This window comes from Amblyraja radiata, chromosome 9 (assembly GCF_010909765.2).
Source record: "Amblyraja radiata isolate CabotCenter1 chromosome 9, sAmbRad1.1.pri, whole genome shotgun sequence".
NCBI classification, from domain to species: domain Eukaryota; kingdom Metazoa; phylum Chordata; class Chondrichthyes; order Rajiformes; family Rajidae; genus Amblyraja; species Amblyraja radiata.
Genome location: NC_045964.1, coordinates 7,708,619 through 7,730,513, shown reverse-complemented (window position 1 = coordinate 7,730,513; position 21,895 = coordinate 7,708,619). Strand labels below are relative to the sequence as shown.

The window sequence follows — 21,895 nt, the reverse complement described above, 5'->3', positions numbered from 1 at the left end:
CTATGTCTCTATCACCTCCCCGCAGCTGTGGTCAGTACCTGTCACCTGGGGCCACCACAGCCCCCTCGCCCACCTCTCCCCCTCTCGTGGGCTGGGCTGGGCTGAAGCAGGTGGGCTTCAATAGCCAGTCGATGCCGCAGTGTGGGGGTGAGTGGGGGTGAGGAGGAGGGTTCCAGAGCATCAGGCCACTGCCAAGCTTCAAGCTGCACCACTGACACAGTCTCATAGAGTCAGTTGTACAGCATGGAAACAGGCCAACTCATCAGCCCAACTCATCCATGTTGACTGTGCCTACCTGAGCTTGTCTTCAATACATCCATTTGGCCCAAACCCCTCGAAATCTTTCCTAACAATCTACGTCCAAATGTCTTGTAAATTGTAATTGAATGCATCTCCACCACTTCCTTTGGCAGCTTGCTCCATATACCTAACACCCTCTTAAACCTACGATCTCTGCTTTCAGAATCCCTTGCTCTCGATAAAGATGCACCTTATCTACGTCTCTCATTTTTTATCTCATCTCTACATCTTCTCACCTTATTTTTCAGTTTAGTTTCGAGATACAGAGCGGAAACAGGCCCTTCGGCCCACCTAGCCCGCGCCGACCAGCGATCCCCGCACATTAACACTATCCTACACACATTAAGGACAATTTACACATATACTAAGCTAATTAATGTACAAACCTGTACGTCTTTGGAGTGTGGGAGGAAACTGAAGATCTCGGAGAAACCCATGCGGGTCACGGGGAGAATGTACAAATGGCGTACAGACAGCACCCGTAGTCGGGATCGAACCCGGGTCTCCAGCGCTGTATTCGCTGTAAGGCAGCAACTCTACTGCTGCACCACCGTGCTGCTATCTCTACATTTCTAAACCTCTCTAAGGTCACTCCTCAGCCTACGACACAGTCTCATCCTGTCGAGCTTCTCCTTATAACTCAAGCCCTCCAGTCCCTGTAAAAATCCCCGGGAATCTCTTCTGCACCCTTTATAGCTTAATGACATGCTTCCTACAGCTGTGCAACCAGAACTCTACACAGTGCTCCAAGTGTGGTCTCACCAACGTCTTATACTGTCTCCACTAGGATTGCTAACTGTTCCGTATTAGCCGGGACATCCCGTATATTGGGCTAACTTGGTTTGTCCCATACGGGACCGCCCTTGTCCCGTGTTTGACTGCTACTACTTGGGTCGAGTGGACTGTCGGGTCAGAGCGCCACATCCGGCCCTGCCTCACCCGTCCCGACGTAGTGCAGCCCATGGAGTGCAGCAGCAGCAGCGCCTCGCCCGTGGCCCCGTCGGTCGGCAGCCCGGCCAGCTGTCCGACCTTCGCTTACCGCCGACACCACCACCCCTCCTTCTCACGGCCGATCATCGGTTCATGAGTTGGACGGGGCGCCGGACTTTGCGTTCGACGTTGCGCGGCCCGGGCCAAAACTCCTCAGCTGGCCCGCCGGCTGGGCTTTGTGTGCAGTTCAGCACCCGGGACATCTCATCATTCACCCAGCCACGGTCAAGTCGGTCAACGAATTGTCGTTGGGAATCTGTCCCTTATTTTGACCTTTTGTCCCTTATTTGGGAGTGAGAACGTTGGCGACCCTAACCTCCACCCAGCTACTGTTGTAGAGAGAGGGCAGGGGAGCAGGGTGGTGGGTTAGGTGGAGAACGTACAAACACCGTACAGACAGCACCCATAGCCGGGATTGAACCCGGGTCTCCGGCACTTCAAGTGCTGCAAGGCAGCAACTCTACCGCTGCGCCACCGTGACCGCCTGTAGTACAAGGGCCAAACAAACCATGTCAGCTAAAATGGAGTTGTCGGTTAAATTAGCAGCACAGCATTCCAGCCCCTTTGAAAACAAGTAGATGTTTGAGTAGATGTTCCCAGACAATGACTGTGAATGTCTAGATTGGCTGAGCAAAACACTGCAGTAGTTGTCGGACCACCTGCGCCCCCTACTGGTAGTAGTGTAGAAACGTAGCGCACAAGGGGATAATGATTGGTTCACGGGAGGCGGTATGGCACGGTCTGAATGGATAGGACGTGCCATAAAGGACCGTGTCGGCGCACTTCCAGAGAGGAGAGAGCCCCAGTCTTGGACTGTGTGGCGAACAGTCCCAACAGGATAGGGTCTGGTGGCGCTCTCTGCCGTGTACTCGTGAGTGGTAACACGGATACGTGAGTCTATGTGCCCTGTTTGGTAGTGTGATAAATTACCTTGTTGTTCAAACTCTGTTGTCCGAATCTGGGGTGATTTATTGAACACAACACTGCTCTATTTTTTTTTCTCTCTCTCTCTATCCCCCACCCCCTCAACGGTGGGCGAGTGGCCAGCGGAGAGAGAAACAAGGGGCTACGGAGCCGGGCACGGACGTAGAGGCTGCCGCCCCATCCTGGGCAAGCGCAAAATTGCTCGAATCAGCTGAATCTCCAACAATAAACCTTTCCGATGGCAAATGAGGTGCTTCTGTAACCCACGGAAAAGGAGGCAGTCAGCACTCCAAGCTCTCCGTTCATAAGTGATAGGAGCAGAATTAGGCCATTCGGCCCATCAAATCTACTCCGCCCATTCAATCATGGCTGATCTATCTCTCCCCCTCAACCCCATTCTCCTGCTGTCTCCCCATAACCCCTGACACCCGTACCAATCAAGAATCTATGTATCACAATGCTTCCTCACCTAAAAACCCCACATCACTCTTCACCGCTGATGAAGAACTCTTCCCCCTCAAACTTAATTCCAAAGACACTTCCTTGTTGGAAGTTCCCTTTCCCCTTTATTGTTAGTACGAGTGTCAGAGGTTACGGGGAGAAGGCAGGGGAATGGGGTTAGGAGGGAGAGATAGATCAGACATGATTGAATGGTGGAGTAGACTAAATGGGCTGAAAGGGCCTAATTCTACTCTTATTCCTTATGACCTTATGACCCTTGTCTCTCTCAGAACACCATTCAATTCAGAAACCTGTTGATCCCAGGCAATCAAGGTGAATGTCACATCTTAAAGGGCCTGTTCCAATTGATGCCGGCATCATTGACTGATGTATCCGGTCACTGAAAAATTTGCGGCGTGATGCGGTGTGACGCGGCGTGACGCGGCGTGACCCGGCGTGATGCGGTGTGACGCGGCGTGACGTGGTGTGATGCGGTGTGATGCGGTGTGACGCGGCGTGACGCGGCGTGACCCGGCGTGATGCGGTGTGATGCGGTGTGACGCGGTGTGACGCGGTGTGACGCGGTGTGATGCGGTGTGATGCGGTGTGACATGGTGTGATGCGGTGTGATGCGGCGTGATGCGGCGTGATGCGGTGTGACGAGGTGTGATGCGGTGTGACGTGGTGTGATGCGGTGTGATGCGGTGTGATGCGGTGTGATGCGGTGTGACATGGTGTGATGCGGTGTGATGCGGTGTGATGCGGTGTGATGCGGTGTGATGCGGCGTGACGTGGTGTGATGCGGTGTGATGCGGTGTGATGCGGTGTGATGCGGTGTGATGCGGCGTGATGCGGTGTGATGCGGTGTGATGCGGTGTGATGCGGTGTGATGCGGCGTGACGTGGTGTGATGCGGCGTGATGCGGCGTGAAGCGGCGTGATGCGGCGTGACGTGGTGTGATGCGGCGTGATGCGGCGTGACGTGGTGTGATGCGGCGTGACGTGGTGTGATGCGGCGTGATGCGGCGTGACGTGGTGTGATGCGGCGTGATGCGGCGTGACGTGGTGTGATGCGGCGTGACGTGGTGTGATGCGGCGTGACGTGGTGTGATGCGGCGTGACGTGGTGTGATGCGGCGTGACGTGGTGTGATGCGGCGTGACGTGGTGTGATGTGGCGTGATGCGGCGTGACGTGGTGTGACGCGGCGTGATGACATATTGACGCGCGGTGTTTTTTCATGTGTCGCAACAATTGTTTTGTTCAAACTCTTTGGCGACCCTCGAAAAAAATCGCCTAGTGTGACAGGCCCTTTAGACTCACAAACTCTTCACATAGCAGCAGAAATCATCGCACTCTTCCCCACCAGTAAAACAAAGCCACCCCTCACAAGTTTCATTGTGAAACAAATGGTTCCATAATAAATAGCTATCAATAAATACGACTATTGGATTGAAATACACTGTTACAAACATTCCAGAACATTTTACGCTTGCTTTTGCCGAGGCAGAATACTGTGGCTGGAGCCGTTACATTTCAACAATTTTACTTAATTAGGGTGAAGTTTATAAGTATTACCTACCTACACTGTGTATTGAGTATAAGATATAAAGTTTATTCTGCCATCACTAAGCTGAGGGATTATTGTGTCTAATGCTCCACATATGTTAAGCATAAAGTCATTTTAATGTTGTTTAAAGCTAAAAACTGTCAAACATGGCTGCAGGTTGTAAACGCAGAGGTGTATCTAAAACAATCACTGATGTATGAAAGACAGACCCAAAATGCTGGGGTAACTCAGCGGGACAGGCAGCATCTCTGCAGACCCTTTCGGGTCGAGACCCTTCTTCAGACTGAGAGTCAAGGAAGAGGGAGACACCGAGATGTGGAAGGGTAAGATGTGAAAAAGAGGCCTCGTAGGGGATGCAGATCAAGGAAAATGTTGAACGGTTCATTGTTAGCAAGAAGAAGGTGACAAAAATATAATCGGGGATAGTCAGATTGGTCGGGGGGGTGGAGATGGAGGGAAAGCAAGGGTTATTTGAACTAGAAGTCAATGTTCATACCACTGGGGTGTAAGCAGCCCAAACAAAATATGAGGTGCAGTTCCTTCAATTTACGCTGGGCCTCACTCTGACAGTGGAGGAGGCCCAGGACAGAAAGGTCAGTGTGGGAATGGAGGGGGAGTTAAAGTGTTGAGCAACCGGGAGATCAGGTAGGTTCAGGTGGACTCAGCGGAACGATCGCCGAGCCTGCGCTTGGTCTCGCCGTTATATAGGAGTCCACACCTGGAACAGCGGATACAGTAGATGAGGTTGGAGGAGGTGCAAGTGAATGTCTGCCTCACCTGAAAAGACGGAGTCGAGGGAGTCAACCACCCTTTCATCAAAAGCTTGGGATGCAGGAAGCACACGAACCAACAGTGGCTTTGCACAGGAACACTAGTGAAACCCCTCCTGCTCCTCCCAGCGTGGTGAGCTACCAATGTCTCTGACACGTCGGTGTGCATGGGGTGGGAGGAAGGGGGGAGGTAGGTGGGGATGGGGGCAATGGCCTTGAGGGACCCCTTCGATAATCATTCAGCACATTTAAAAACATAGAAACATAGAAACATAGAAAATAGGTGCAGGAGGAGGTCATTCAGCCCTTCGAGCCAGCACCGCCATTCATTGTGATCATGGCTGATCGTCCCATATCAATAACCCATATGTGAACGTGTATATTCAATGAGACACTCTAAAGCAATCCATTGTAATTTCCTACGATTTAAGTTACCTTGTCGTGGAAACAGAGATCTCATGAATCAAGATAGACACAAAATGCTGGAGTACCTCAGCGGGACAGGCAGCATCGCTGGAGAGTAGGAATGGGTCGAGACCCTTCTTCAGACAATCATGATTGGTCCACCTTACAGTTTTCAGTCTTGGTTGGAAAGAGCAGGCAAGATGAACCCAAGGAACCTGACAGCGTTTATTAACAGGGACAAGTTTTGGACTTACATACAGGCCTTCCCTAGGTAAGGTGGGTTTCCAGTTTTACAGATGTCCATTTTGTCCATAAGTCGGAACAATAACTTGTTGTGGTGATGACACATTGTAGTGAATGACATCAAAAGCACATAAGACAGATCAGCAATAACAATGACCCAAAATGCAGAGAGAACGGACTTCTATATGTGCTATTCTATATGTCCCACTTTTCAATTGAATGATATTTTGGGAGCCTGCTCATATAGTCATGCTGCATGAAAACAGGCCCTTCAGCCCAACTTGCCTATGCTGACCAACATGCCCCATCTACACTGTGTTTGCCCCATATCCCTTTAAACCTGTCCTATCCATGTACCTGTCTAATTGTTTTTTAAACATTGCATTTGTTCCTGCCTCAACTACCTCCTCTGCAGCTTGTTTCATACACCCATCATCCTTTGTGTAAAAAAGCTGCCCCTCATGTTCCTATTAAATCTTTTCCCCCTCACCTTAAACCTATGTCCTCTGGTTCTTGATTCCCCTACTCTGGGTTGAATACTCTCGCATTTACTCTCTCTATTCCTCTCATAATCCGATACATCTCCCAAACATGTAGATGTGTCCATGTCAGATGTTCATAACCCAGGCCGACCTGTATAGATTGGCCTAGCCCATAAATACATCATAGTGCTGGAGTGACTCAGCGGGTATATAAAATTGTGAGGCATAGATAGGGTAGACAGGCAGAACCTTTTTCCCAGGGCGGGAATGTCCAACATCAGAGGGCATGGATATAAGGTGAGAGGGGTAATGTTTAATGGAGATGTGCGGGCAAGTTTTTTACATGGAGGATTAGTCTGGGGCCTATTACGCATTGCTAGGGGTGGTGGTGGAGGCAGATGCGATAGTGGCTTTTAAGAGGCCTTTCGATAAGCACATGGAAGTGCAGGGAATAGAGGGATAAGGATCATATGCAGGCAGATGAGATCGTTCAGCTAGGCATCATGTTTGGCACAAGCATTGTGGGCTGAAGAGCCCATTCCGTTGCTGTACAGTTCCATGTCCTGTGGGTCAGGCAACATCACTGGAGAACATGGACAGGTGACATTTCGGGTAGGGCCCTTCTTCTGAACTTTGTGTCCTTTTTTGTCAACCAGCATCAGCAATTCCCAGTTTCTACCTATCAATACATAATTGGATTGTCAAGAGATCATGGAGTGCCTGCAGTCAGTCCAATCCGACATTGCCTGAAGAGAAGACAGTACCAGGGATTTCAAGTAGAGAGTGGATGTTGCCAAATATTCCCCTGCAGATATTGTTCCCGGAGGCCCATCTTTAATTATACCTGTGAGTCTGCTCCGGATGTTTCCCAGTATTACAGGGCCCAGATAAATGTAAATTTAGTTTAGTTTTGTGTAGAGATACAGCGCGGAAACAGGCACTTCGGCCCACCGAGTCCGCTCCGACCAGCGACCCCCGCACACTGACACTATCCTACACACCAGGGACAATTTACACATGCACCAAGCCAATTAACCTACAAACCTGCACGTCTTTGGAGTGTGGGAGGAAACCGAAGATCTCGGAGAAAACCCACGCAGGTCACGGGGAGAACGTACAAACTCTGTACAGACAGCACCCGTAGTCGGGATCGAACCCGGGTCTCCAGCGCTGTAAGGCTGTAGCTCCACCACTCTGCCACCATGTGTGGGAGCGCGGCAGCGACAGGAGATCTGGCTGCAATGTGAGGCTTGAGCAGGCAGGTGTGGGTGGAGGCAGTTGGTGTTGGGAGCAAAGGCTCGGGCTGGTGGAAGAGGTGTGTAGGAAGGAACTGAAGATAGACACAAAATGCTGGAGTAACTCAGCGGGACAGGCAGCATCTCGGGAGAAAAGGAATGGGTGACATTTCGGGTCAAGACCCTTCTTCAGACTGAGAGTCTGGGGAAAGGAAAACTAGAGATATAGATGGAGATATAGAGAGATATATAGAACAAATGAATGAAAGATATGCAAAAATGTAATGATGATAAAGGAAACAGGCCATAGTTAGCTGTGTTCTAGGTGAAAACCAGTTACAGACAATGAGACTCAACAAGACGACTTTGAAGCTGGTATGATTTGGGTGGGAGAGGGATGGAGAGAGTGGGAATGCAGGGGTTACTTGAAGTTAAAGGAATCAATATTCATACCGCTGGGATGTAAGCTTCCCAAGCGAAATATGAGGTGGTGTTCCTCCAATTTGTGTTGGGCCTCACTCTGACAATGGAGGAGGCCCAGGACAGAAAGGTCAGTGTGGGAATGGGAAGGGGGGGGGGGGGGGTTAAAGTGTTTGGTGATGGAAAAGCCTCAGCAGTTAAACCAAACCTCCCCTTACCTGCAAGAACAGTCAGCGTGCACAAGTCAGTCACACCACGGCCAAAAGGTAACTGCCACATTTCTGGATTAAATGATCTAATCCTTTCCCCAGTGGGGGTAGAGTGTGATACATTTAGCATGAGGAAGAAGAAGGAGAAAGCAGGCACGGGTTATTGATTGGGGACGATCAGCCATGATCACAATGAATGGTGGTGCTGGCTCGAAGAGCCAAATGGCCTCCTCCTGCACCTATTTTCTATGTTTCTATGCTTGTGGTAAGTTGGGGAGAAATGGGCAAACGGTGTAGCCTGTGGAGGAAGGAACTGCAGGTGCTGGTAAACGTCAGAAGAAGGGTCTCGACCCAAAACGTCACCTATTCCATCTCTCCAGAGATGCTGCCTGTCCCGCTGAGTTACTCCAGCATTTTATGTCTATCTTCCATTGAAACCGAAGATAGACACAAAAAGGTGGAGTAACTCGGCGGGTCAGACAGCATCTCTGGAGAGAAGGAATAGGTGACGTTTCGGGTCTGAAGAAGGGTCTTGAAATCTTGAACCCTCACTGCCTGGCTCGGTCTAGAATGCTGTATAAATCTGTAGGGGCAAATACAGAAATAAGTAAACGCAAAACTGAGCGTGCTTTCGCTTTTTGTAGCATCTTTCGCGATCTCAGTGCCCCAAAGTGCTCTCAGCCTGTGATCTGCTGGGGGGCTGCAGATGTAACTCAGAAATATGCTGAGTAATGGGGGAGTCCAGAACCAGGGGCCATAGCTTAAGAATAAGGAGTAAGCCATTTAGAACGGAGATAAGGAAACACTTTTTCTCCCAGAGAGTTGTGAGTCTGTGTAATTATCTGCCTCAGAGGGTGGTGGAGGCCGGTTCTCTGGATACATTCAAGAGAGAGCTAGATAGGGCTCTTAAAGATAGCGGAGTCAGGGGATATGGGGAGAAGGCAGGAACGGGGTACTGATTGTGGATGATCAGCCATGATCACATTGAATGGCGGTGCTGGCTCGAAGGGCCGAGTGGCCTCCTCCTGCACCTATTGTCTATTGTCTATTTGTCTATATTAATGAAGATGGCACAAAACAGATCATGTGCTTCAATTATGTTGGCTAAAAGGATAAATATTGTCAGGTAACAACCCCCTCACACCCCTTGTTACTCAAAATACTGCCGCTGAACGGTTACTAAGAAAGGTTGGTGGCGTTTGGCGTAACACGTCGCTCCAACTCTCTGACACTGTAGCCTTAAGCATATCACAATAATTCTCAGCTACAAGAAAATACGTTAAAAGACTACCTTGAAGATCTGAACTATAAACAGATTTAAGCACAGACAATCTCTACAGTGGTATTAAGTCTGGTGAGCTCTATTAAATACTGATACTGGCATGCTAATATGCTTAGTTATTAACATCACACAATAACCACAATGGCATTGATTTTTTCCACCAAAGTCTAATATAATGGAATTTTCTTTCAACTCATCCCAGTATATTCTGGCATCTTATTTTGGAACTTGTGTGAAATTACGTAGGAATGCAGCAGCAAAATGGCAGGACTGAGTAGATCCTGCGTTCTGCATTGATGAGAGTCTCTGAAGCAATTATTCTCCGCACACAATACTTAGATAGAAACGTAAACAGGAAACAAGCCAATGAAATAACCTCGCCAATGTTCCTACGTTCATAATAGCTATTTGTAAAATGCACTAATACTGTTGAAATGTGAGCCTTTAGAGTTTAATTAGCTCTGGCTGTTATTTATTTTTTTGCAATGTTTAATTTTAAACCAGCATTGATAATTGGCTGTTTGGTTGCACTCCCTGGGGTCATTGACACCTGAGACCAAGGATCTTAGAGCGGTCTCAGATCGTTGCATGAGACTCACCAGAGCTCAGAGTGCAATCGGGGTAAAGTTCCATGTGGAAAGGTCCCATGAGAGATCTGTTACGATTTTGTTTTAATAGGGCATTCTAGTTTGAAACAAGTTAACATTTGCATGTAATATGCTTTTTCAATCCTCCTGTAAGTCCACAACCTCAGAATATATGATAACTCCGAATATTTAAGTCCCCTAGTTTAGGAACACTAAAGGCAAATCTACTTATTAACGTCTGAAACCATGGGCCTCTGTGTGATTTTGTCAAGAGAATGTGTCAGGAACCTGTGATCTGAATGATAAAATATGTTGAACTGTTACCACAGCCACATTTAGCAGAGGGGTGACACTGCAAATCACTGGCTGCAACACATACATACAGGGTGATCACATTGATCAATATGCCTGCAATATTGAGCCACAAGCTAAATGCAGTAACACTTTGCTTTGTTACACATTTTGTGAAAAAAAGTCTGCATTTTCGCCTGAAAGTGCAAATCCTGACCGCATGCATTCAAATCAAACTGATCTTAAAAAAATATAAAAAAGTTGACGAGACTGAACTAGGGCTTGCTTTGCCAGGCAGAAGCCTTCTCCTTCAGCTGCTCCAGGCACAAGTGACAGCTCCAGCTTCCTGCAGGCGAGAAAGAACGCAATGTTTACAAGGACAGAATCCCACCACATTTCTCAGTAATTACAGATCATTCTGAAACCCTTCCATTAATTCAACCTCGCGCCAAAGGCGTCATCGCATGTCTTAACCTTTCTATCTTCCGCTCATTTCATTTTGCAGCTTTGAATTCTCTCTCCCCTTTTCCCTGACTGGCAATAGCACCATCGACCTCTCTAGAAATAGCTTGACAAGCCTACCAAGGAGAAGGACATACCAGGGCCTATACAAAGATCCTGTAATAGATGTTGCAATAGAATCTAATATTATAGAAAGCATTTATTTTGTAGTCATTTATAATTCACAGCTTTAAGTTGCGGTCTAATGCAGATTATCAAACAATGTTAAATTTAATCGCAGTAAGCCTTGTATCTGTAACTAATACAAGACGGCCATGTTAAGCCCCTGTCCCACTTTCACGACCTAATTGGTGACCTCTGCCGAGTTTGCCCTTGAAATACTCGCAGCATGGTCACCACGAGGTCGTAGGAGGTCTTTGTAACTCTTCCTCATGCTCGTGAGTGGTCTCCGCGTACTCGTGGCCTCAAGTCGGTCGCGGCGTTTTTTCCAGCCTGATAAAAAATGTCCACGAGTAAAAAAAGGTCGGCTTGGAAAAAATGCACACTTTTTACTCATAGGTAGGTCGTAGTAGGTCATGATGGTTGTCGTAGGTAGTCGTAGGTCGGTAACTGACCCGAGAAAAAAAAATGCAAACATGACATAATTTTATCATGTGATCATTTTCCACTCATAGCTAGTCGTAGTTGGTCTTAGGTGTGGAAGACTGAGGTCGAGGGGGATCGTAAGAGGTCGTAGACATAGTCGTGGGAGGCCGTGGACAAAGTCGTAGGAGGTCATAGGAGGTCTTTTACTTCGGCAAGTCAACGCGACCTTGACATTTATTCAACTTGTCCAGGGTCTTCTAAACTCGTGGATTAGGTCGTCTAAGTGGGACAGGCCCTTTATTTTGATCGCCAATGCAAAAGTTTGGGTTAAGCTTAAGGAAAATGTTGCTGCAGTGTTGAAGTACATAACTATTTTGAATGTTCTAGTTTTGAAAACTTTCATTTGTAATTCTGAAATGGCAACATTTGCTCAATCTATTACATGTCAATACTTTTGATGCTTAATGAAGTCTTCAAAGGTTAAATACAAAAGGACAATGGAGAACAGTAAGATCAGGACAGGGACTACTAATAGAGCAGCTTGAGATTAGTAGGAGGTTGTGTTGGTCTTCTTGGAGAACATTAAGGTGAATAAATCCCCAGGTCCTGGCGGAGTCTATCCCGTTATTGAGGGAGGCAAGAGAGAAGATTGCAGGGGCCGTGACGAAGATCTTTGCATCTTCTCTAGCCACAGGCAAGGTCCCGGAGACCTGGAGAGTTGGTGTTCCTATGTTCAAGAAGGGGAGTTGAGATAATCAAGGAAATTAACGGCTGTTGACCCTCGCATCAGTGGTGGGGAAGCTACTGGCGAGGATTCTTCAGGATAGGATCTACTAACATCTGGAAGAAACTGGGTTATTTAGGGACAGTCGGCATAGCTTTGTATGTGGCAGCTTGTGTTATGATCTTGATTGAGTTTTTCAGGAGGTGGGTGAGAACATTGAACTAAGACAAACACAAGGTAGTGACAACATGCTTCAAGAAGTCTCAAATAAACAACACAATAGGTATCCGTGTGATGTGGGTACTGTACCTTCAGGTGGCTGAACCATCGGTGGCTTTAGACAGTACATATGATAACCACGGTCACAATCATCACAAAACAACAACTGGTCCTAGAAAAGAAAGAGAGTTCCGTTTACAAAAGCACCCAGAAGCCATCGAGGTAGTCATCTTCAAAACTGTCTCTGCTGACGGTTGGGACAAAATACTATCTGCTCTGTAGGAGACAGTTATTCACAGTGTAATGTGGTGCGGCACCTGTCTGTAAGGAGAAGGCAGGAAAAACTACAAAGATGGCTGCAGCATGGATGAAATGAAAAATAATTTGAAAGTGCACACTGAATGAGCAAGTCATTTTCAATCTATGACACAACCTATACCCAATCATCCCTGTCCCGCCTGCAATTGGTCCAAAACGCCGCAGCGAGACTTCTGACGGGCACCCGTAAAAGGGACCACATCCCCCCCGATTCTGACCTCTCTCCACTGGCCTCTCAGAACGGTATAGAATCAATTTCAAGCTCCTCAATTATGTATACAAAGCCCTTAACGGGCTTGCCCCCACCTATATCAAAAATCTGCTAACCCACCACTCTACCTCCAGGTCACCGACTTCGGGCTGCTGACTATCCCACGGTCCAGGCATAAACTCAGGGGTGACCGCACTTTTGTGGTTGCAGCACCCGGACTGTGGAACAGCATCCCTCTTCTTATCAGAACTGCCCCCTCCAACAACTCATTTAAGTCTAGACTTACAACCTATTTCTACTCACAAGCATTTCTTGAGGTCCTCTGATCCCGACTACGGGTGCTGTGTGTATGTATTTATGTATGTATTGTTAGATCTATGTACCGTTGTATGCAGCACGTTAGTACCTGCACTGATGTAAAACACTTCGGTCAATGAGAGTTGTATTTAAATGTGCTATAGAAATAAAATTGACTTGACTTGACTTTATTTGATGTTCACTAGTTTTGTCACAGTGTGTTGAACATTGAACAGTATTGCACAGGAACAGTCCCTTCGGCCAACGATGTCAGTGCTGAACATCAGGCCTATATAAACTAATATATATTATATATATAATAAACTCTATAAGCTAATCTCATCTACCTGCTCGTGATCCATATCCCTCCATTCCCTGCATATCCACGTGCCTGTTTAAAAGCCCATCAAACAATATGGTATCAACTTCCGGCAGCACCTCATCTCATCATATTTTGTCGGCCTTCCCCGGCCCTAGCAATCTTGGCGTCATCTGCAAACTTACTAACCAACACTATCCAACACATCTATGTTGACGTCCAAGTCATTTATATATATCACAAACAGCAGAGGTCCCAGCAAACGTCCTGTGGAACTCCACTGGTCACAGACCTCCAGCCTGAATATTGTCCTTCCACCACAACCCTCTGTCTTCTATCAGTAAACCTGTTCTAAATCCAGACGACCATGTCACTATTAATCGCATGCATCTTAATCTTCTGGATAGGCCTACCATCAAATGCCATGATCACCATTATTCAATGCCTCACTAAAATCCATGTAGACAACATCCACCTCCCGAGCCTCTTTGATCATCTTCATCACCCCCTCAAACAATAAGGGCGGCATGGTGGTGCAGCGGTAGAGTTGCTGCCTTACAGCGTTTGCAGCGCTGGAGACCCTGGTTCGATCCCGACTACGGGTGCTGTCTGTACGGAGTTTGTACGTTCTCCCCGTGACCGCATGGGTTTTCTCCGAGATATTTGGTTTCCTCCCACACTCCAAAGATGTGCAGGTATGTAGGTATGTGTGTGTCGGATAGTGTTAATATGTGGGGATCGCTGGTTGGCATGGAGCCGGTAGGCCAAAGGGCCTGTTTCCACGCTGTATCTCTAACCTAAACTAAACTAAACATGATCAAGTTAATAAGACACAACCTGAAAGTACAAAGCCATGCTGACTGTCCCTCATTAAACCTTTCTCTTCCAAATGGGAGTAAATCCTATCCAGAAGAATCCTCTCCAATAGTTTCCCTGCCACTGATGTGAGGCTCACCAGCCTACAATTCCTTGGATTCTCTCTACATCCTTTCTTAAATAAAGGAACAACATTCACTCCTCTCCAGTCTCCCAGGACCTCACCTGTAGCTAGGGAAGACATGAGGATATTTGGCAAGGCTCCCACAATCTCCTCTCTTGCCCCTCTCAATAACCTGGGATAAATCCCATCAGGTCCTGGGGATATATCCACCTTTATACTCTTCAAGAGCCCCAATAGCTTCTCCTTCTTAATCTCATAATGTCCTCCACACTAATCTCACTATCCTGCATGTCCTTATCCCTAGTGAAAACCCATGGGCGGAAATCCTGGGTGGGGGGGGGGGGTGTGGGTGGGCCTGTCTCCCCATGTTTTGAGAGGTGGGGGACAATCCCCCCACCCCCATGTTAATTGTGAAACATGTTGCAGCAAAACCACCCGGGACTAACTGTAATGCCCAAGTCAGCTCGCCTGCCCCGGGACTGGCTGTAATGCCCAGGTCAGATGGTAGGTCTAGCTGAAGCGCCCAGGTCGCCTGCGGGCCCCGGGACTGGCTGCAGTTCCCCGGTTGCGAAAACTTATTGAAAAAAACCGCCTGCGGGCCGGATGATTTCGGCCTACGGCCGTAGGTTGCTGACCTCTGTCCTATATGTTAGGGCCCCCCCCCCCCCCCCATGTTTTAAAAGCGATTTCCACCCAAAGTACTTGTTTAATATCTTGTCCCCATCTTATATGCACAAATTCCCTCCTTTATCCTGAGCGGTCTTGCCTTCTCCCTGGTCATCTTCCCGTTTTAAATATAGTTATAAAAAGCTTTGGGATTTTATTTAATCCGACTCATCAAAGAAATATTGTGGCCCCTTTTGGCCCTTCTAATTGTTTACAGGAGTTTTTTCCTCCTTTCTTTATATTCCTCAAAGACCCTGTCTGATTCCATCCTATTAAATCTTACATGCACTTCCTTTTTCTTTTAGACTGAATGTACAGTCACTTTGGTCATCCAAGATAGCTTTACGTTGCCGTCCTTCGCACTCCTACATGTGGACTTACCCAATAACAGTCGCTCTGAATGTACCCTCCCGAGCTCCTGCCTCATAAAATTGGAGTTTGCCTTTACTCCAATTTAGCATTTTCCCACAAGGTTTAGTCTTCTCCCTATTCAAACCAATCTTAAAATTTAAAAGAGCTGTGATCACTATCCTCAAAATGCTCTTCCACTGATGCACCAGTCATCTGGCCAGGCTCATTTCCCAACAAAAGGGTCAGACAGCATCTCTGGAGAAAAGGAATAGGTGACGTTTCAGGTCGAGACCCTTCTTCAGTTTGGAGAAGGGTCTCGACCCGAAACGTCACCTATTCCTTTCCTACAGAGATGCTGCGTGACCCGCTGAGTTACTCCAGCTTTTTGAGTCTATTTTCAGTTTAAACCAGCATCTGCACTTCCTTCCTACGCATTTGGACTATCCACATACTGTTTCAAGGAACCCTTTCAGATACACCTCACATATTCGGCCCCATCTAAGCCTTTGGCACTGAGAAAATCCCAGTCATCATTGGGAAAGTTAAAATCAACCACAGAGACAACTCTGTTGCTCTGGTAACTTTCAGTAATCTGTCTACACTTCTGTTCCTCTATCTCCTGCTTGATATTGGGCATCTTTAGTACAATCTCATTTGAGTGCTTGCACCTTCCTTATTTCTACGCTGCACCCATTCAACTGGAGAACAGTTCTGAAGTACTATCTTTGGTGACCCTCGGACTATCAAGGATCGGACTTTACCTTGCACCAAACGTTATTCTCTTTACGTGTATCTAAACACTGGCAATGGCTCGATTGTGATCATGCATTGTCTTTCTGCTGACTGGTTAGCACGCAACAAAAGCTTTTCACTTTACCTCGGTACACGTGACAATAATGTCCTCTCTGAGTTCTGTCCAGTATGTCCTCTCTGAGTTCTGCTGTGATCGTCACCCTGACCAGTAGCACAACTCCTCCACCTATTTGGCCTCCCTCCCGATCACATCTGAAACATCGAAACCCCAGAACATTGAGCCCCCCTGCAACTACGTTTCCGCAATGGCCACAACATCATTGTTCCAAGCGTCTCCTTTCAACTTTGCCCCTCTCACTATAAAGCTATGCCCACTAGCCTTTGGTATCACCACACAAGCACGTAAGAAAGAGGAAGTCGAGCAGACTATTCAGCCCGAAGGCAGACACAAGAAGCTGGAGTAACTCAGCGGGTCAGGCAGCATCTCTGGAGAATAAGAATACGTGGCATTTCAGGTCGAGACCCTTCTTCAGACTCCCAGGCCATTCAGCCCCTTGTGTTCTGCCATTCAGCGATCACAGCACACCTCCCTTGACATCCAAAAATATATTGACCTCTGACTTGAACAAACTCAGCGACTGAGCCTCCACAATTCCCTGTGGAGAATTCCAAAGATTCACCGTCCTAGTGTTGACATTTCTTTGAGTCTCAGTACTGAATGTTTTACAGCGCTTGCAGCACCAGAGACCCGGGTTCGATCCCGACTACGGGTGCTGTCTGTACAGAGTTTGTACGTTCTCCCCGTGATCTCGTGGGTTTTCTTTGGGTGCTCCAGTTTCCTCCCACACTCCAAAGGTTTGTAGGTTAATTGGCTTGGTATAAGTGTAAATTGTCCCCAGTGTGTGTAGGATAGTGTTAATGTGCGGGTATCGCTGGTCGGTGCGGACTCGATGGGCCGAAGGGCCTGTTCCCGTGCTGTATCTCTAAACTAAACTAAACTAAAAATGGTGCACCTTTGAATGAGGTCACCTCCCATTCTTCTGCCAAATGACTCCTCACAGACAAAACTGTGGCCCTGGCAACCAGTCTGCATAAGCCTCTAACCTTCTTTAGATAAGAATGGAACCGCACATAATAGCACAGGTATAATCTCACCAAAGCACTGTATGAGGCAGTGTTTTACAATGTGGAAACAAGCCATTTGGCCCACGGCCACACTGACCAAGGTGCCTAACCAAGGTAGTCCTATTTGCGTGCAGTATCTCTAAACTAAACCAAAAACGAAACCACCCTCTGTGCAATATGATTGCTCCTTAGGTCCCTTAAAATCTTTCTCCTCTCATCGTATATTTATGCCCTCTAGTTTTAGACTCCCCTTCCCCTTGACAAAAAACTCTGACCATTCACCTTATCTATGCTAGACACAAAATGCTGGAGTAACTCAGCGGGACAGGCAGCATCCCTGGTGAGAAGGAATGGGTGACGTTTCGGGTCGAGACCCTTCTTCAGACTGACTTCTTCTTGAGTCTGAAGGGTCTCGACCCGAAACGCCACCCATTCCTTCTCTCCAGAGATGCTGCCTGTCCCGCTGAGTTACATAGAAAATAGGTGCAGGAGGCCATTCGGCCCTTCGAGCCAGCACCGCCATTCATTGTGATCATGGCTGATCGTCCCCAATCAATAACCCGTGCCTGCCTTCTCCCCATATCCCTTGATTCCACTAGCCCCTAGAGCTCTATCTAACTCTCTCTTAAATCCATCCAGTGACTTGGCCTCCACTGCCCTCTGTGGCAGGGAATTCCACAAATTCACAACTCTCTGGGTGAAAAAGTTTTTTTCTCACCTCAGTCTTAAATGGCCTCCCCTTTATTCTAAAACTGTGGCCCCTGGTTCTGGACTCGCCCAACATTGGGAACATTTTTCCTGCATCTAGTTTAAATATCCTTTCATAATTTTATATGTTTCTATAAGATCCCCCTCATCCTTCTAAACTCCAGTGAATACAAGCCTAGTCTTTTCAATCTTTCCTCATATGACAGTCCCGCCATCCCAGGGACCAATCTCGTGAACCTACGCTGCACTGCCTCAATCACAAGGATGTCCTCCCTCAAATCAGTTACTCCAGCATTTTGTGTCTGCATTCGGTTTAAACCAGCATCTGCGGTTCCTTCCTACACAACATATCTCTACCCCTCATTGTTTTATACACCCTCATGATTGTTGTGAGGCCTTTAATGCAGTAAAGGTCAACTCACCATGCACCTTACTGACTGCCCTTCAGGGATGTCTACATGGATCCCTAGGCATGATTGAGTTACAATTTTGCACTTCTTATCTGAAGAAGGATGTTCTTGCCATGGAGAGAATGCAGAAAGGATTCACCAGACCTGTTTCTGAGTCGGTGTGTTTGATGTAGAAGAGGTTTACACAGTAGAATGTAGAAACAAGGAACATCAGTTGCAAAACACTTTAACTCCCAAACCCACTCCCACACTGACCTTTCTGTCCTGGGCCTCCTCCACTGTCAGTGTGAGGCCCAGCACAAATTGGAGGAACTGCATCATATTTCGCTTGGGCAGCTCACAACCCAGTGGCATGAAGATTGACTTCTCAAACTTCAAGTAACCCTTGTGTTCTCTCTCTCTCTCACTCCCTCTCTGTCCCTCCCCCTTGCTAATGTCACCGTTTGTATCCCTTCGTTATCACCTCGCCTCCAGCCAACAATGGGCCATTGTGGGATCGACCTTTTCTGAATGATCGATATTCCCGTACCTTCAGTGTCCCCCTCCCTGGCTCAGTCTGATGAAGGGTCTCGATCCGAAATGTCACCTATTCCTTTTCTCCAAAGATACTGCTTTACCCATTGAGTTACTCAGGCACTTTATGTCCATCTGTCGAACTTCAGATGCTGTGTAGGAGCCATTAAGCTTAAGTCCGTATATTATAGCCATGTCTAATATTTTTATTTCATCTGTCTGTACTTTTGTGGGTGGGATGGTATACGTAGAGAGATGTGTCTACTTTGGAGGAGACTAGCGCAGACTCATTGATTTGAGTTTTAGTCTGTCTCGAGGGATGTGAAAGCCAACTGTTTTTTCCACGCTCACGATCTCACGATCTCACGAGACTCGAGACGCCACACTCTTATATGATGTTTATGCCACAAATGCAACAGCTATTGAGAACGGAAAGTTATGAGTTATTTCTTTGTTATGTATTACTTCAATAAAGACCAATTAATGAAGAAGCAACATCTGGAGGATTTGTTTTTCCTATCATAATAGTTCGGTGAGTGCGTAAACTATAGCTCCATCATGTTCCCGAGAAGTAATGGCTATCGAAGTTGGACTTTGAGAAGGTATAGAAACTGCCATTACATGCTGGTTCACTAAAAAGACACAAGATTCTGGACATAAAGTAACACAATGGGTCAGTTAGCATCTCTGGAGAAAATGCATAGGTGACTTTTCAGGTTGGGACCCATCTTCAGTCCCAATATCCCATTCGGAGTGTTGTAGAGCAGAGGGATCTCGGAGTACAGGTACAGAGTTCCCTGAAAGCGGTGTCACAGGGAGATAGGGTGATAAAGAAGACATTTGGTACATTGGCTTTCATCAGCTGGGCCGAATGGTCTGAGGAAGGGTCCCAACCTGAAACGGCATGTTCTCCAGAGATGCTGCCTGACTCTCTGAGTTACTCCAGCATTTTGTATCTTTTATTTCAGCGCAGTAGATATGGGGTGGATGATTCTTCAGCTGAGGAGTCTAGAGTCAGGGTTCAGAGTCTAAGAGTTAGAGGTGGTATCATTACCATGCAGCTCCAGAGACTCCGGTTTGCTCCTGACCTCTGGTGCTGTCTGTGTGGAGTATTCACATCTCACCCTTGACCGTGTCCGATTCCCCCTGGAGCTCTGGTTTCCACCCACATCCCAAAGGCTTGTGTGTTGGCAGGTAGATCGACAACTGTAGATTGCCCCCTAGTGTCGGGATGAAGGATAGAATCTGGAGGAGTTAAAGTCCAAACACACAACATGGAAACAGGCCCTTTGGCCCATGGCGACCAAGACACATCATCTCAGCTGGTCCCATTTGTCTGCGTTAGACCCATGTCCCACTAAACCTTTCCTATCCATGTAGCTGTCCAAGTATCTTTTCTAGCACCTGTCTCAACTGCCTCCTCTCGCAGCTCGTTCCATATTCCCCTGAATTGCCTGTCAGGTTCAAATTAAATCTTGCTCCTCTCAGTTAAAACTATGTCCCCTGGTTTTTGACACCCCTACCCTGGGTAAAAGACCCTAGCTAATCCTCGCACCATTTTATGCACCTCAATGAGGTCACTCCTCAGCTTCCTGGGCTCCAAGGAATAAAGTTCTAACCTGCCCAAACCCCCCAACAGCTCAGGCCCCCGAGTCCTGGCAGCATCCTTGTGAATCTTCTCTGCACTCTTTCTAGCTTAAAGGCATCCTTCCTCTAGCAGGTGGGCCAACGCTGAACACAATACTCCAAATGTGGCCTCACCAATGTCTTGTACATCTTTAACATAATGTCCCAACTTCTATACCCAATACCCTGAACGGTGAAGACTACCCGTGACTCATGTACAGTACCTCTCCCTGTTGGATTGCAACCTTGTCATGGTCGGGGAGCTTGTGTGTCTCAGTGACCACTAGAGCTATGCCAGCGGGAGATTCGTCTCCTGTTAGGGTCTCCCATGCTGGACAGGTGGAAGGGTAGAGGCGAGATGAAGAGCGATCCACTGGTCCTCCAGGTTGGAGGTTGAGCACTGGGCTAACAACCCTGTCTCGCAAAACAAATATGGTACGGAAACAGCAACTGAAGGAATCAACACTACTGGGTGGAGGACCTTCGTTGCTGCACTACATGCCAGGAGGCATAATAGGCAGTAAGTAAGTAAGTATGTACAGTACCTGTACTCCTAGATCTCTCTGTTCTACAATATTCCCCAGGGTCCTGCTCTGATTTGACTTCCGAAATGCAACACCTCGCACTTCTCTGCATTAAACCATTCCTCAACTCATTTGCCCAACAGAACTCACATTATTTTCCACACGTATTCTAAATGCTATGTTTTTGTTGTCCAGCCCATATCCTCCTGAACCTCTCTGTATCATCTTCACACTAGCACCAAACAAGGTAAGGTCTCCCTCTCCCCTGAACCTCAGTCTGAAGAAGGGTCTCCACCCGACCCGAAACGTCACCCATTCCTTCTCTCCAGAGGTGCTGCCTGTCCCGCTGAGTTACTCCAGCATTTTGTGTCTTCCTTCGGTGTAAACCAGCATCTGCAGTTCTTTCCTACACGTATCCTCAGCAGACTTGAATAAATTACACTTAGTCCTCTCACCCAACCATTGTTATGGATTGTACGAGCCAGCATCCATCTCTAGAGCATGCATGAGATATAAAGAGAAAGTATCTGTCCTTTGGCGGACCTACGCTACAGTGACAAGTGATATTCGGCTGCACTCTAAAGAGAGACTATCCAAGGAAGCCCCAGGGTTGGGATAAGTCCTGCTTGCCAAACACTTTAATTCCCCTTCCCATTCTCACACTGACCTTTCCGTCCTGGCAATAGACAATAGACAATAGGTGCAGGAGTAGGCCATTTGGCCCTTCGAGCCAGCACCGCCATTCAATGTGATCATGGCTGATCATCCACAATCAGTCCCCCGTTCCTGCCTTCTCCCCATATCCCCTGACTCCGCTATTTTTAAGAGCCCTATCTAGCTCTCTCCTGAAAGCATCCAGAGAACCTGCCTCCACCGCCCTCCGAGGCAGAGAATTCCACAGACTCACCACTCCCTGTGCGAAAAAGTGTTTCCTCGGCTCCGTTCTAAATGGCTTACTCCTTATTCTTAAACTGTGGCCCCTGGTTCTGGACTCCCCC

General features: G+C 47.5%; 1 protein-coding gene across 4 annotated transcripts in view; it reads right to left on the bottom strand.

The window, feature by feature from the left end:
* Window positions 1-21,895, bottom strand: part of dpf3 (double PHD fingers 3) — a 175,360-nt gene that overhangs the window by 5,618 nt on the left and 147,847 nt on the right. For 3 of the 4 annotated variants that reach the window (XR_004413033.1, XR_004413034.1, XR_004413037.1), the window contains 2 exons: window positions 12,227-12,308; window positions 9,018-10,492 (listed from right to left, as the gene is read on the bottom strand). Coding sequence is in view for 1 of the 4 variants with exons in the window: in XM_033026623.1 (XP_032882514.1) it covers window positions 10,422-10,492; window positions 12,227-12,308 (153 nt within the window). In the remaining 3 variants the exon portion in view is untranslated. Of the gene's footprint in view, window positions 1-8,975; window positions 10,493-12,226; window positions 12,309-21,895 lie in introns of those variants that run through there. The other variant, XM_033026623.1, reaches the window with a different exon arrangement.